At 40.3% G+C, this 17,165-nt stretch overlaps 1 protein-coding gene across 1 annotated transcript; it reads right to left on the reverse strand.

Moving 5' to 3' along the window:
• Window positions 1–987: 987 nt before the first annotated feature.
• On the reverse strand, window positions 988–17,137 carry CAVIN4 (caveolae associated protein 4). Its single transcript, XM_074823959.1, has 2 exons — window positions 16,362–17,137; window positions 988–3,079 (listed from the first exon to the last, which is right to left on the reverse strand). Exons 1-2 carry the CDS (start codon window positions 16,770–16,772, stop codon window positions 2,423–2,425), a joined length of 1,068 nt encoding a protein of 355 aa, XP_074680060.1. The 5' UTR covers window positions 16,773–17,137; the 3' UTR covers window positions 988–2,422.
• Window positions 17,138–17,165: the final 28 nt, after the last annotated feature.

Here is a 17,165-nt window from a genome sequence, read left to right on the forward strand (position 1 = left end):
GCTCTTGGAAATTATGAAGAGGATAAGGAGGACTTCAAGCAGGAAAAGGCTGTGCTGTTGTATGGCAATTGAAGTTGTAACCCACAGTGTTCTCCCCATCCTCTACCTGTATGAGATGTGGAGTAAATTAACTTTGATTTCTTGGTACATGTAAAATTCAAGTCAGTAACATCAATAATAACTTAAAATGAAGAGTGTACATTGTAATACTTTGCACACCTAAAGATCTCGCTACTTGCTATGAAAACAAATCATCCTCTGAACAGTTAAAGTTAGAAGTAAACATTAAAAATACATATCTGATAGAGGTGTGGTGCTACATGATAACCTCCATGGAAACTGCATCACTTCCTTTCTTTGTCAAGTAAAATGAGAAAATTAAATGCAATATAAAGAAAATCTACAGGCAATTATGGTCTAGCACTTAGTGTTCTGCAAAGAAATAGCTTCTTTGAACTTTGACATTTTCATTTCAGTAACTAAAACCCTGTTTGTCAGTTTAGGAAAACGTAAAATCTTGCAGAACAGAATGCAGGTCATATTACAGAAGAACCTGACAAATCACACAGTGTTTCACTGAAGATAGCTAGAGTTTTACACAGCACTGGAAGAAGAACATACAGTTGCCTGGTTCCAGGAAAGACTTCCTATAACTAGTAAAAACCCAACCAACCAAACCCTCCATTCTGTCCTATAAGCAAAACCTTTTTTTTCTTTTTGCATGTAATTACAGTACAGCAGAGATGTACAATTTATTGTTGAAAGAAATGTCTTCCCCTCCCTGCCTCCCTCTCTTGCCCTATCCTGCCCTTCCATTCAGTGGAGTTGCTGCTTCCAATCTGACAACATTAATTTGATTTGAAATGTCATTGACATAGTATAACATTGACCTTTCCCAACCAGTGTTCCCTAGTTACTATTGCTAAAGATATTTCACTTCAAATGTGATGTACACCAGACTAAATGAAAGAACTGGCAGGCAGAATATTTGAAATCAAAGTAATTATATTTAAATTATAGATTAACAATTAGCTGGGAGTCCTCAAACAATGTATATAGATAACCAAGTTATGCTCTGCTGTTAAAATGAATCGGAGATATTAAATACAATCATACAGCTTTTGACAATATTGTACAAGCTTCACACAGATAGTAATGGCTAACATTGCTTTAGGTAAGTGCTTTGAAGGCAACTCTGATTAAGAATGAAGAGAGCAACACAGTCCTGCACCCCATGTCAGCATAGCGGCCGTGTTTACAAACATAGCTGATGTCAGGGCACTGGCTCCTGTAACAGCATTCCATACTCCAAAGGGTGTCTGTCTCATAATCCCTGAGGCTGTGGCTGGTCGATAACGATGATGATAGGAAACAAAGAATCGGGTTATGGATTGGCCTGTACTTCAGCGGCTTTGCAGAATAGATTTTAATTGCAGTGAAGCTCAGAAAAAGCACAGAGGATGGAAAATAAAACAATTCCCTTGTCTGATCAGTTATGTTCATGAGCCCTATGATCCTCTGGATAGAGTAACAATTCTTTAAAAGATCTTGACGAAACTTCAGTTACAATTTTCTAATATTTTTCTCTATTTATCCAGAACCTATGCATTAATCTTATTCCTCTTTTACTGCTTCATACCCTTGCCTTTTTCACAGTTGCCTTTCCATAACATGAATACAACACCACATTCTCTTCTCCTCCTGCTATTCCATATTTAATGTGTCATCTGCTTTTTTATTCTTACTCCATAAGTGCAGAAAATGCATTGCCTACATACATTAAACCTTCCTCTTCCGGAACTCTGGAAATAATCTTTAGTCATTTCAGGACCTTCTCTTTTCCACTGAGAGCACAATTTACTCAAAACCCTAGCATTCCTGCCACATTTTGTCACACCCTGGCTAAAGCAGGAATTTCCTCCTTCTGCTGTTTCAGTGAGTGCCCTTGAATGAAAAGATTTGTATTGCTGAATGGACATTTTTCATAGTTCCTTCTCTTGCTAATATGAAGTAATAGCTTTGTTATTGTTTTCTGATTAGAGGAGTTGGTATAAGATAATGGAAAATGTTTTTATACTGTTGTATGTACAACTAAAGAGAGTGATTAGGCTGTAAAGTGACTGCTAAATCAATCATGAAAATACAGCAGATTTCCACCTCCCTTTGACATGTGAGTTCCATCGGGGTTAGTGATAGCTATCGGCACACCGCAAGACTGAGGGGGAGCCCTGTCATTCAGTTTACATGGCTTGGCTTTTGTCAGGAAGACAACACTACAGACACCCGTGTAAATGATAGAACACCACCAACACATGTTTTGTGATATAACACAAACTCACACATTTTTCTAAAGCTGAGTGAATACATACTGTGCTATCTCTTATTCAGTAAGGATAGTATGGTGTGTTTGCTAATTGATTCCTTATACCGATTGCTTTAAGTCTAGCAAAGGGACATCATCACGTCCTCCTCCTTCTTTTCCTTCCTGCTTAAGAATGGCTTCTGGGATTGTAACTGCTTTTTCAGTTGACTGGGAAGCACCTTTTGTTGTGCTATTCTTGTCTTTCTTTACCTTAGTGATCACTTCTGTGTAAGAGATTTCTTCAGTGAAGGGCTCTGCTGCTGTGAGCTCAGAGGGGATGTGCACGCCAGCTTCCTGGATCCCCTCCTGACCTTCGGCTCCTGTTCGTTCTTTATTTTTTTTATGGATCTTGAACGTCTCCTTTGTTGGGGCAGCTTGTGAAATGGTTTTCTTGATCCTTATCCCAGACTGTTTCAGTCTCTCTCCTGACTGCCTGATCCTCTCTCTCCTCTCAGGGGTCACTATTCTAGTTCGAAGCCTGTTTACCTTCTTGCCAAAATTTTGTCTTGTCTTTTGGATATTTTCCCTTGAAAATGCCTTTTTGATATCATCTATGCGCCTCATGCCTGATTTCTTGAACTGAGTTGCTTTGCTTTCTTCGATATAATATTCTTCATCAGAAGACAGATCATCAGGTGGGAAGAAATCATCCTCTAGAGTTTCACCTGCTGTCCTCTCTTTGATAACAGAGAGAGATGAAGGACACTCGGTTTCCTCCTGTGAATGAAAGCACAGAGTCACCTTCCAGCAAGTGTTTTTTAAAAGGATGGTGATTCAAGCATTTTGTTTGTTGCCTTATAGTTAATTCATGCTAACTGAAATACAATATTTTAACAAAGTAAGGTAGGCTTGTACCATCATATGTGATCTATACAGAATACAAACAGCAGAAGAAACCTTTGCCAAGTTCTGTAAAGACATTACACCTGATTAAAGATTTCTTTTCAGTGTGGTTCTACCTGAAGGTAATGAATGCCATGGTCCTATGTGTGCTGGCCTCTAATGGTTTTCAGAGCACATTTGTCTAGCTATTTTTTTTTTTTTTTGAAGCTTATCTGCTTCTCTGAAATTGGACCTAGATCCCTTATTCCTCACCAATAAAAGTAGACAGCCTGTAGATGATGTCTACAAGAGGCTTTTGTGCTTGTGTCAGCTGTACACTTTCCAAATGAGTGCCTCAATGATACCCATAGCTTCAGTCCTTATCTGTCACCAAGACAATTGCACATTTTTGACTAATTGGAACTTAGCAAACATTTCTATTGCAGCCCAGAAGGGGATGAACCCCAACATACTAACTTACATGTGCTGGCTCCACAAGGGGACAAAGTCAGTAGAGGAATGAGATGTTATTCAGTAAATCCAGTTCCATACAATTCACTCAGCACCTGCACCATTGCTGAGGTGAACTTGACTTGTTCCATCTGGAAATATATGAATGACCCCAAGCAAGCACCTCTGTCTCCTGTGGTGAGTTTGGTGGCCTGTATGAGCATGCAGTATTACATATTTATATTTTACATATGATATGTATTAGCTGCATGCTTGGAAGTGGTGACTATCCTAGATATCTTAGCACTAGAAATTTATGCAGCCTCTCCAAAGACAGACTGCTAGAGGCTCGAAACTCAAAGACACAGAAGATTTCCAAAAGCTGTCCACAGTAAAGTGCTATTTGACATAGCGCTGAGGGATATGGTGTAGTTGGGAACTGTCAGTGTTAGGTTAATGGTTGGACTGGATGATCTTCAAGGTCTTTTCCAACCTAGATGATTCTGTGATTCTGTAAACAAATAATTTACCAAGAATCACTTAGTGGTTAAGGACACGCAAAAAAAGGAAAAAAAGCTTGTGGTAACGGAAGGATTTATCAGAACAGCGCAAATCTCCTAAGAGAGCTGATCACCTGATCTGAAGACTTCCGTCTGCACGGACATTACAAATTTGTTGCTTGATGTGAGTCACTTGTATCTAGAAGTACTGGTGTATGCAGAGTAGAAGACTCATAACTTGTGGGAGGTGTTTGAGATGGACAGTGCCAGCCCCTTCTTCCCTACTAGCTGTTTATGTGCATGTGGTCTTCTCCCAGAAGGAGCAGCCCTTTGGGGTGCAGACAGGTACAACAGCTATATAAAACTCCTCTAAGCTGTTTCCCATTACTACTAACTACTTCAGCTGCTTTCTGAAGCATGACAGTGTCTGGGCTCTACCCTTAGTATTATTATCTTCATGCAGACAATAGCGAGATATTAGAAGTTGTGAACCCGTGAAGAATGGGTCCGATTTACTGAATATTTTGCTGTGAACTGGTTTCCGGCCAAAAAGACGTCTATCATTTTTCACAGTGACTCATTAGCAGCAAGTCATGTTTAATGTTATTTTACAGAGTACTAGCAATACGTAAAATAAATTACATTAAGCTATTTGGCAGATAAAACCCACTTAAGAGTCTGTCATCGTGCCTTGGCTTCATTTAAAAACCCTGTAGTAAAATAGTTGTTAACGCTTAGAAAAAATAGGGATGAGCTATGTTGCATTGATTACAGCAGAATGTTATTCAACTCATCTGTCAAAATCAGCAGGAACAAAACTACAATGCTTTGCTAATAATCATCTTCATTAACATGTGCAAATTAACATTAATTATATAAAGACTTCTATATATAAACATAATCCCTTCTTTTCTGAAAATGAACTAAAACACAGCTGGATAATAGTTCCTCAAAGTTTGTAAATTATAGCCTACTCCTTCAGCTGAAATGGTAACAAAAATGTTTCCAGAATGACTATTCTGAAATTTCAGTACATACAGAAATGAATACAATATGGTGAATAGGGTATGCTGTTCATATGAAGATTACTTTTTAAAAAGAGAGAAGACAGAGAGACTATTTTCTCTGCAACATTTAAGCTGTCTTCCTACGAAAGAACAAATTTTTCTGTACTTTTTGTCAAATGTTTGCCACATTTTTATTCTGTTTAGCTTTATAGTCTATTAGCTAAAGAAGAGAGCGCTTTAACTTTCATACATGTGTTAGCATTAAGATTTATGAACAATAACATGTGAGATCAAGGCCTTGTAGACGAGACACAGAAACTAGAGCTGCAGGTCATTAGGAACATTTTTCATTCTGCTACAGACTCTGAGAATGATCTGTGCCAAATCTCAGATTTTCTCCTTTTCCTTGGTTTCTGCACACATCTTGCAGAATCAGATGTTGCAGGGTTAAAAATTAGTGTGAGTTTCTATCTCCTCTCAAGATTTCTGCATGGAAGGTGTTACCAAAGTGGAAAGTATTAGTGAAACTGGCCAGTGTGTTAGGGAGGTTTCATAATAAAAATACAGTGATTTAGGCTCAGTAGGAGAGCTTTCTCATCTGCTTCCTTTCTCTCTCCTGCCCCTCCCCATTTCTTCTTATCACTAGATATCAGTGGGGTGGAGAGAAGAGAGCTCATCCTTCCTAAAGCAGGAACAGTAAGTTTTAGCACCAGGTGGGAAATAGATGGAGCCAAAACATATAGCTACCAGCTCATTTATAGACTCACTAAAAGCAAAGACCAAACACCTACTGATTTCAGTTGCACAGGACAAAGCCCTAAACCAAGTGACAGCTTCCTTCCTGACTTGAAAGCAGATGGAACTGGAAACAGCAGGACTGAGCAGCCTGATCTTAGGGGAGGGTGAGAAGGAGTTGAGCAATCAATGATGCTACTTGCAAGCTTTTAGTTAAAAATCTACTTAAGCATTTTGCTAGGAAGGACTCGGATCTGCCACCACCACCTCACGGGACGTAAGGGAGGATCTTTAAGCTAAATTTCTAAGTGCTCAAATAAAATGAGGACAGGAGATTATTTTGCAGTCAAAGGTGTATCAAACAGTCAGGTATTTTTAACCCGCTTTCTTGAGGAAAGAGGAGTGCAGTGATATGGTCTGTACATTGGTTAATACAAAGGACATGTACTCTGCTTGCCCTGCCTACTGGGAAAAAACAACAACATGCACATGCCAGAACCAGAAACCAAGAAACAAATCTATGGAAGCTGATCGTTCCCCTTCCCTTTCATCACTCTTCCTAGATGGAGCACTTGGAGAGGGTGCACCCTGCAGAGGGTGGTCACTGGTCCTGGCATGCTCATTGGCCATAATCTCCTGACAGGTTAGTCCACCACTCAACACACTGAAAATACACCTGGACCTTTCAAAACAGAAATTTTGTTTCCTTCTCCAAGAAAAAAGTCAGGAAATCAGTCATATAAGTGGTTGATTTGGAAGTTATCTTGGTTTTGTACAAAAAGTATAGCATATATGCTTACATTATGGAACTCCCACCTTCTCACCCTTACACAGCCTCTCCACTAACACATAAACATTTGGGCATTTTCCACCAATTTGAGGATGGAGCTGAGCTCAGACACAAAGAAATAAGCTCTCTGCTGAGGAGCCGGCTGTGTTGTGAGTCATTCCGTCTGTCCTCCCAGCTGACGTCTGTCCTGAGCAAACACACCATGGCTCAGGTACCTTGCTTGTAGACCTGGACCTGACGTTTTCAGCAGGTGACCGGGGTGCTGAGAAGATCTTATGAATGGGTGTAGGAAGGCAGAGGGGAGAAGGGGGTCAGATTAGATAGTGTGTTGCTGAAAATGGAGATATTTTGGAAAAATTAATGTGAGTGGAAGGAAATGAGGTCTGTGAGGAGAAATGCTTCAGGTTCTGTGGTAGCAGAGCAAGGACTGAAGGCATTGCTCGAATAATAAGGGAAAGGCCTGGAGACCTTTGCAGTTCAGCCAAGCAGGGAGAGAAATACATAGGCTACAAAGCTGTAAGGTTAGTTAGATCCACTGCTTAAGAAACAACATTAACAAAGAAAGGTATAACATCATAACAGAACGATTGTACAATTCAGGAGTGGCTGGTGATGCCCCTGGCACAGTAAGCTTGCTAAGAAAGCACTTTAAACCTGAACTTCGGCTTTTCCTAGTTTTTGATTTCTCAAATACACCTAGCCAAAGAAGTTTGAGTTTTTAAGAGCCTGACTGAATACAAAGTAAACACATGAGTAAACCTCAGCTTTGGTGAAGGTGGCCAGCATGGCATTGATTTGAATGGATGGCTCCGGGGACAGTGAATATTGAAACCCAGATGTTTCTAACACTGGCTTGCCAAGAAAGTCTGACTCCATCATTGCCATTTTCACCCTCTGCTCCCATTTCACTTCAATGCACAATTACCAAATTTTCAGAGGGACATGGTCTGTGTCCTTCACACACTCCTTTCACTCTGCAAACTTTTCTTCGGCTGCCAAAATTCTGGCTGCCCTGCACCTACATGCAAGGGTGCTGACCAGTTTGCAGGCACTGCTGGCATCTCCTGATCTCAAGGAAGGGATTACAGCAGTAGCATTTTTCTCCCCATAGGATATAACAAGGCATTTATGAAGGAAGGCTAACAATGCACTTGCTCCTTAAACTATGCAAAGCACAACGTACTGACTCTTTTTCACCTCACAGAAATCTTAAAGACAGTAGGTAAATAATCTTAAATGTGGCAATACCCCTAATTAACGTTATGAGACTCTTGAGGTGGCGATGCTCAGATGATTGAAAACTGCGGGGGAAAAGAGACTGTCTCAAAACGTGCCTACTTGATAACCCTGCCTGCACAGTCAGGCTCTTCTCATCTCTGGGCAGGGAAAGGAGGGAAATGGCAGAGCAAATTGTTTAGTGATGTCTCAGGTATTTTGCTGCAGTGGTGTCCTGGCAAAGATCAAGTTGGCTCTAATAGCACCTTTCACTCTTACTGCTGAACTAAGGAGCAAATAAGCCAAGGGGGCTGCTGGAAGAGGAATGTCATGCCTTCAGCGAGGTCAGTGAGGTTCGGCAAAGAAAAAAGGGTTATTAAAAAAATTCCCTCACAAACTTATTAGCTAAATCTCCACTCTTTATCTTTGTAAGCACAGACGGGATCAATAATTAATAGCAGCAGTTGTATTTTCATTAAGAAAAGGTGTGTTGCTAATTTAAGAGTTCACTGGATTTGCTAGATGAAGCAGTGACATAGTGTCACTGTACAATACTTAAGCTTTAAGTACATTAACACTTTTAATGATAATCTCAGTAATAATTTTATTATAACGTCATTTAAAAATAAAAAATAATGAGCCATGAGGGCATTTTAATGGATGTGGTCAGTTCAAGAGCTTTACTCCCCTTGTCCTTTTATGGTTTTTGGCACATATATTCTGGGTTTGTATTTCAAAGCCCAGACTGGGCTTCTAGAGTTGGCAAGGAGAAAAAAAGATAATAAATTGTCTTATGTGTAAATATATGCTAGAAACGCTATAAACCAGTTTTCATTCTCTTTTCACATAGCTTCAAAGTGTAACTAACAAGCTTTAATAAAGGCAACTGTTAACAGCTCTCAACTATTATCTAAGTTCAATTAAAATTTTAGCAGAACAAAACTTTTTAAAATACAAAAAACATTAGCAGAGAAAAACAGAATGACCAAACAAATAGTTAGATTATATATATATAAAATATTATGTATGTGAAATTACATATTGTGTATAGATATGTAAAATCAAGACTCAAAATGCTCCTGAAGAATCTGCTCACAGCATAAATAGGGAGGAAAGACAGATGAATCTCCATAACTTGGAGTCATTGTGTTGCACAGGGAAAAGGTCATGGCAAATGATCTTTCAGCCTTGGGACGTGTGACAGGAAAGGTGCAGATGATGATTAACATAAGCACAGATGGGACTGGTGATCACCTGACAATTCTGAAGCAGAGCACGAAGCAGCAAAATGGTCGAAGGCCACCCAGTGCCTGGTCTGATGCTGCTGCCGTGTCTATGACAACTGGTGATGCAAATGACTGGCAGCGTATGGGCAGGAAACTGCATCGCCACAATGTTTAAAAAAATCCTAGAAATTTGCATGTTAAATGAATGATTTGTTATTCAAACTGGCAGCTGAGGTAAATCACTAAAACATCTTGAAATTGCTCTCTAAATCAATACAAAACTGCTGATGAATAACCAATTACAAATCATTCAGTACTTTTACTCATATTCTAACAGTTAAGAGTGAAGCCTTATAAAGCTCAAGCGATACCTTTGTTTTTTCTGCAAATATTCCGTTTCAAAATCTCTGCCATCAGGCCAAAAAGCTGCTCAGATGAAAGAGAAATAGGATTATTTTAAAAAGGCACCGAAGGGATTTTATCAAGTAAAGTAGATAGAGAATAAACACTTTAGCACGTAATACTTTATGGCCAAGTGCTGTTGCTTGTATTTAGAATTATTTTAACATAATGAAAAGGCAACCAGGCCAGAATGGTCAACCCCCCTCATTTCTCTTTTGTGAAGCCTAATACACAACCCTTTTCTTTAAATTCTGACAGAAATTCATTAATTTAACCAGGAGCATCCAATGGCTATAAAGAAACACAGCTCATTCTCTCATTATCTGACTGCAGCAAGCTACAGAAAATGAGCAAGCAGTCCCAGTTATACCACATCACTCAAGAGAAGCCCTTGGCTCCAGGCCACCACATGCTGTATAAAAAGGACTACTGCAGCTCCAGGGGAAAATTAAAGCTTCACACTTTCTTTCATTTGCTACTGTTTTATGGAGCTAGCCTAGGGAATAGCTCTGCATGTCAGTCCGCAGGTTTGCAATCAAACTGGTGAAATTTCTCACTTCCAGTTTACCTGTAGATACCAACCCTCTCTCAGTGGAGGACAAAGAGCGATCACAAGGTGTGGTAAGACAAAAAAATATGTTTGGTAACATTTTGATTCATTCATTCATCACAAGATGACTGCTCTTGCAAGCTAGCTAAAACAGGGGAGTGCTCTCAAGTACAAGTGAAACCCAGCCAGTCATCAGGAGCTGCTGAACTCATCTGTCCAAGCAACCATGTCTCCATATGAACTCACTTCTGGGCACCCTTTCAACTAAATGGAGAGAACAGGTACTTATAAAGCAGAAACTGTATCCAGAAGTAGATGTCTACAATAGCTTGGGTGAATGAGGCTCGATACATTTCTCTCTGCTTGCTTGAAGGGAGTATACAGACCAAATGTACAAATGTCTGCGTTACTGATGTCTAATATGACTTCACATATTCCTCACGTTTGTGCCTGCACTGTTTTGTTCAACTTTATTCCTGTACTAAAGGAATAATTGCAAGGTTCAGCTATGTTCAGTAGAATATAAATCCCAACTGCGTGTCCCCAGTCAAGTCCATTCCTGAATCTGGGTCCTGGGCATGAAGGGTATTGCCAAAGATACGTGTGTGCCCACAGCAGCCAGCCACAACTCCTGTCAATAAGTCATTCCATGCAGCCTCTAGGATAGTGCTAGAGGCACAACAAAGGAGGCTCATGGTGTAGCTATGCTATTCTGCTGGCTTGCAGGCCAACCACTAGCAAAGTCCTGAACAACTGCATCCAGTGTAAATATAAATTAAGATCAATTGTTTCCACCACTCAATGTTAATACGTGGAGAAAATCAATGACAGCCCTGAGATGATGACAGCCTGTCCCTTGTGAAGATCATCACAAAGGAACAGGTCTGGGCACTCCAGTTACACAGGATCAAATGGTGTAGAGTCAAGTTTATACTCTGCTATGAATGCAGTCCCATGAAATATGCAACCTATTTCATTTTAGGAACACAGAAATGGCCCAACAGCTGCTTTTTATTTTTTTTTTTTAATTTCCTTTAGAAATGGCCCAACAGCTGCTTTTTTTTTTTTTTTTTTAAAATTTTCCTTCCCCTTCTTGTGAACATGTCACTAGAAATACAGTTTTCTTTAGCAGGTTGAAAGTAGTTGATTTTTTTCTAAGACTCACGGATAATTTATGATCTTCTTGGCTGCCTGCGGTACTTGAGTGCTGGCTCTGCCACTCTGACAGCGGTTGGCTGCACAGCACGAGGCCAGCTTGGTGCTTTAAACTGAAGGACCAGGCTTGACACTGCAAACAAAGGACCCTTGCTACACTCTCTGACACAACTGTTGGGTTTATTTTATTCTCTGTAATCTTCGTGAAGGCAATTACCTGTCCCAGCTGTAAAAATATTTATAAGGTTTATGCCACAAGACTCCAACAAAGGCCATGTGTCATTGGGCTGCTGAGGCCCCTGTGTCTGAGGCCAGTGTTCTGCTGTCACAGGTAGTCAACCTACACCATCTTTTTTTTTTTTCATTATGTTTTCAAACTCCACTTTAGCAGCAATTTACGTTTTCTTCTCTCCCTATGTGTTCTAGCAGAGGGCTTTGTCTGGACCCTCATGTCTCTAGGACTAAGAATCCATTTCTGGTTTCTGACCTGAGACGACTCATGGACAGTTTACACCTATTTCAGATTTTTGCTGATGGTCTTTACTGGACTCCTCATCCGTGCCCCACTGTATGTATAAATGACAGCCACAACCTCTCTTAGCCTCTTTTCTTGCTGGACTAAACCAAGCTAGGACCTCCTGGTCTCCTGTCACATACCAGGGATTCCCATTCCTCTGATCAGCCTGGTAGCTGTTTTCCAAACCTCTTCAGTTTGAACACAACTTACTTCAACAGGAGTGATCAGAGCTGTATGTGGTAGTCCAGGTGGGCTCCAAAGTGTTTTGGGCAAGGGCACTGGGTGTCTCTATCACTTCTGGAAATATCATGCCTGAAGCCTTTCATGTCCACGTTGACCTTTTTAAGAACCACATCAGGTGGGCTCTCAGTCATCTTGTGAGCAATTAACACACCATTTTCTGTCCTTTCCAAACCATGGGGCCTCAGAAGACAAACTAACAATAAGGGCTTCTGCTAAAAGTACAGGAATTAATACTGTGTACACTTAAATTAGCATTACTCCAGCTCTAAAGAGAATTTGGTTTCTTGTCTATACTTCTTTCTCTGGACTGACAGCTCCTCATTTTGAGAATATTTTATTAGTATTCAAACCTTTTCTGTGCCAAGATCTTTAATGAAAATATTACACAGTTGACAAAGAAGGTCTTAGAAGCAAACACTTTTAGAAACACATTACAAGCCTCACTTCCCATTTCAACACAATCCACTGTCATCTGTTGCTTTTCCGGATTATCCATTATAAGGCAAGATACCGGGTACACAAAAATGAGAAATTATAAGACCTCTCATGTTACTGTGAAAGAGAAAAATTATCAAATATGAGTTACCTAGTACAATCTGCTCTTGGTGAGCTATTTAACTCCATGGTACTAATGATTCTGTTCTGCAGAGCCCCTTTTGAGTCTGCCATTCTTATGCCATCAGATGAATGGCAATGGTTCAGATCATTTTCTTTGTTTAAATAGAAGTGTTATATTTGCTGTCTTTCATGTCACAGTTACTCTCAGGTTTTTCTCAGAATAGTTGACTTAAAACTCCATGTTGATGGACAGTGAGTTCGTGCACCAGGTCTTTCAGAGTCTGTGTTTGCAACCTCATCTCTTGAGCTCATGACACCCTGACTTTTACAGGCACTTCAGATGGAAGTGCTTCCACTTCAGATTTTAAGATTATTGTCTCCATCTTGGTCTCACCATTTTTACCATCCAAGTCATTATGCTGCAGAGGGACAGTGGCCAGAAAAAGCCACTTATATTTTAATTTATTTATGCATAATATGAGTGGCATATGGAAGGCTGCTTCTGCTAGCCTCTCCTTCTGTGTGCTATGGAGCAATCACAGGGCAAACAAATTGGTTGCAATGTGGCTGTGTAGGCTAGTTAAGCCATAACCTTACTTGGTTTCTGACATGTCCACCATGACTGTCCACTAATTTTAAACATCAGACAGCAGGGAGTGAAACAAATGCATGCATCCCTTCACAGGAAGTTGTTACTCGTTTATGGTGCTTATGTAAAGTAATAATAGAGAAGAGCCCAATAACTGTAACATGGACTTTCTGGTGCTTGTATTCTCACATTCAAAGAAGGACTTGCAGAACATGCAGAAAAGCAAATGAAACAAGTTCTTTCAGGATGGAAAAAAAATAAATGCCCATTAATTTCTGAACAATTTAGCCAGAATGAGTTAAATTGTTAGATGCTCTTTGACTGCAGAGAAATGATAGCTCTCACAGCTGGTTATTCAGACTAACTTGAACAGAAGTGAACAGTGACCTGCACAACCTATAATGTACTTTGCATTCCCTACCATACCCTTTAGGGCACATAGTACTCCAGGGTCAAAGACCTCACTAGACACCCTGAAGTAACCTAGCATTTTTAATCATGCAACCAGCCTGGGGAGGAGAGCTGCCTGCTACCAAATCTCTTCCTCAACCACATGGCCTTTTAAAAATGAATGCTCTCAATTTCCCAGATCATTATGTTCATGGATGATCATTTTGTCTCCTTTTAATGCAAAGATATTGCCAACTCTTTTCATCATGGCTGAGGTCTCTTGGGACAATCTCCTCCAGCCAATGATCCTTTTCAACCTGTCTGCTCCTTCTATCAATGATAAGATCAAAGCTATCCACTTGAAAGAAAATCTTTAGGATTTAATTGATATTTCCCTTTTCCTCATATGACAATGTTCTGGCAAAAGTTAAAACTAAAACTCATGTGCGCTCACCCACGTAGACATTCAACGCTGGCTACACGCACAGGTCATTGGCTCCATCACAATGTCCCTAATGGTTCATCAGAAAAAAAATCACACTACAGATGAGCTGTCACTCACAACCACGAAGTAAACCACTTGGTTATACCCCCTTGTAAAATGCAGTGAAGGGAGTACGCTGATTCTGTAGCTAGTAACAGACTCCCACTCATAGCCAAGCATCAGTCATTCAGGTCTTGGCACTCCAGCGGTATGCCTACACTGGTGTAAATCAACAATGTGAAAATCACTGCACTTGTGTGAAAGAGACTTTCACAAGTGTACCTGTGCCTTAAAGCTTCAGCACACTCTTGGCTACCTAGCAAGTTCCAGTTTTTGTAGAGTAATGCGGTTCTCCTCCAGAAAGTGTTACAAGTCAGATCCTAGAAGATCAGCATATCTGCTCCTCTCCCATGCGTGAGGGAAAAGGTTCTTCAATCTACCTTACAAAAGGGATGGAAGTTAAAGATGATGTCATTCGTATTCTCACTGGCAGTTCTCAACTACGATAGGAAGAGGAAGATAGAAAAATAGCAATCAAAAATGCTGTTTCCCTTCCTGAAAAGTACCTCCTAAGAATTAAACATATGAACAGGGTGCAGGTCATTCTTGTCTAGCAAAATGAGCAGAAAGTTCAGAAACTCCTACTGAAGGTGTTTCTTAGAGAAAGTATGCATTGTGAGAGACACCTTTGTATGAAATATCTGAAAACAGCAACAGCTGTTCTTTATAGCTGTGTGTAAATCAATTTTCACCATATTTTACTGCATTTTTAAATAAGCAACAACTCATGTCTTGCTAGGAGAAAAATTTGCATTATGTAATGAATACTGTTTTAAGAACAAATATTTTCAAAGTATTGATTCCACTGCAACCATTTATGGTAAAGGCCCATCAATGAAATGGCATTATGCCATTAACGAGGAGAGTCAGAGCTATTTATTACCTTTAGCTGGGAAATGATTTGCAAGGGAAAAGTGAAAGTGTCTGTTTTCTATTCCATCATGATAGTGCAGCTTGCAATAATTGTAATAATAGGTCAAATTGTGCCCATGCTTTCTCCTGAATATCCTCAGTAAGTCACTCTGTCAGAAAAATCTGTGAGGCACAATTTGGCTGCATATTGTACTAACATAACATTAAAGAGGTAACATTTCCTACCTTCAGCTTTTACTCTTTTTTTTTTTTTTTAAATCTATTTTTTCCCAGCAGTGGAAAATGAAGTAGTTAAGAAAGCTAGATCATGCGGAAGAATTTGTCAGCTGTATACAGTGGTGAATATACCCAGTGAAACACACGGCTCCATTCACTGCAAGTAATGTTATTTATGTACAAACAGATGCAAGACCAGGGTGTAAGGCTGGGCAATGCGGGCACACTGTGTTACTCATGAGGGCTGGTACTTTCAAGAACACCTAATGATGAATAGACTAGAAAGAAGCTTTGGGCACTCAATGGTATGAAGGAGCAACTATGCTTCTGGCAAAAGATTAAACACTTACTTTTTATTGACTTGGGAAACTGGGAAGTTTCAGCAAATGCAGGATCGGGTCATTAAACAAATGGGTTTCACAGCACTCACTAACAACTGACAGACCCCATGAACTTGTCTACACTGTCTATTTACATGGATGTAGGCAATACCATGCTGTTTCATGAAACTTCTCTTCAAACACAATTATTTATCAGAACAATGAACATCCTAGAATGTCAATGAACAAAAATGTACGATTTGCTTGCCCAATATGATTGGAAGAACAGTGTTGGGTTAAACCATTTCCAAAGTAGAGCATGCAAGGGACTATATGCTGTCATGAAGGGTTTGTGGATCTAAGCTTTAGTTTGTACATATACTGATAAAGACTGAGACAATGAAAAAAGCCCCAATTTGCCAGCACTACAAAAGTCTGGCCGATGCTGCAAGTTAAACAAACCATATGTTCTGAAATTAGTGTTAGAAGAAAGTCTGTGTTCCAGGGAGCCTGAATACACTTTTGCTATTTGGTCTTCTACTTAATACAGTGAAAAAAAATAACAGAGATGAATGTCAGGCATGGTTTGTATGATAAGATTTACAGGGCCTGCCTCATATTACCTTTCAGAGAGGCAACAAATAGTTCTTGCTGATCTGCAGTTAATCTTACATGACTGGCTCAGAAACCTACCAACACTAATAATAGACTGCGTATGCTGCCGTCAGTAGGTTCGTGCTGAAAGGCACTGAGGAGCAGAACTCAATGTTAAAGAAAGCATAAAATAACTCTCATGTTGGACAGACTACGTCATTTGGTTCATTAACCGATGCCTACCAGCGGCTACCAAGGAGGTGGCACAATGACAGCACTACAAGAAATTAGGCTCGTGGTTACCTGATAGATTACGACACGGAATTTGTTTTTCCTCAGCATCTCCTCTTGTTTGGCTTCCACCTTCCGCACGCTGGTGCTCTGCCTCTCCACACGTGCCCGCACCTCCTTCACAGTGGAGCTGACTTTGTGGGTTTTCTCCAGTAACTTGTTCACCGTGTAGCCTGTGTTGCCGTGAGCCTGGGCAAGCTTTAAAATGTCAATCTGTATGGTCTTGATGGCGTTTTCCATCTCCCTGTGCCTCTCCTCTATCCTTTTCTGGCTCGCCTGCACGCTGTCCACAATATTGGCCACTTTGTCCAGGACTGTCACAATTGTGTAAGCTGCATCTTGTTCTTCTTCCTCCTCGGTGACGCTGGAGAGACGATTTTGGTGGGTTTTGTCAGCCTCCGGTGTGATTTCATGGCGATCCATTTTGCCTGCCTTCGTCTGGGTCGGCGGGAGGCGAAGTTTCGGTGATCCTGCCAGAACGATTCTGGTGCTGCTGCAGGGAGCCAGGGTGACAGCTGGCTCCAGCAATGCTCAAAGTAGGGCGTGAAACGCCACTCCTGGAGCATGGTCAAATACTTCTGACTACAAAATATCCACACATGATTGTTCAGATACTTTCAGCAACATGAAACCCCTAAAATTAGGAAGCAATGTCTGGAAAGGAACATACGTTTAAAGGGTCACGCTTCTGTACTGATGAAGTTATTAGTGTTAATCCAGGAAAGTTAAGTAACTTACTAATTAAGCAGGAAAGCAAACTTGCATATTTTTAAAGATCTACTTTTGTTTTTGTGTTACTGGAGTGCTTTCCTCCGA

This window comes from Strix aluco, chromosome 1, assembly GCF_031877795.1.
Source record: "Strix aluco isolate bStrAlu1 chromosome 1, bStrAlu1.hap1, whole genome shotgun sequence".
Lineage (NCBI taxonomy): Eukaryota > Metazoa > Chordata > Aves > Strigiformes > Strigidae > Strix > Strix aluco.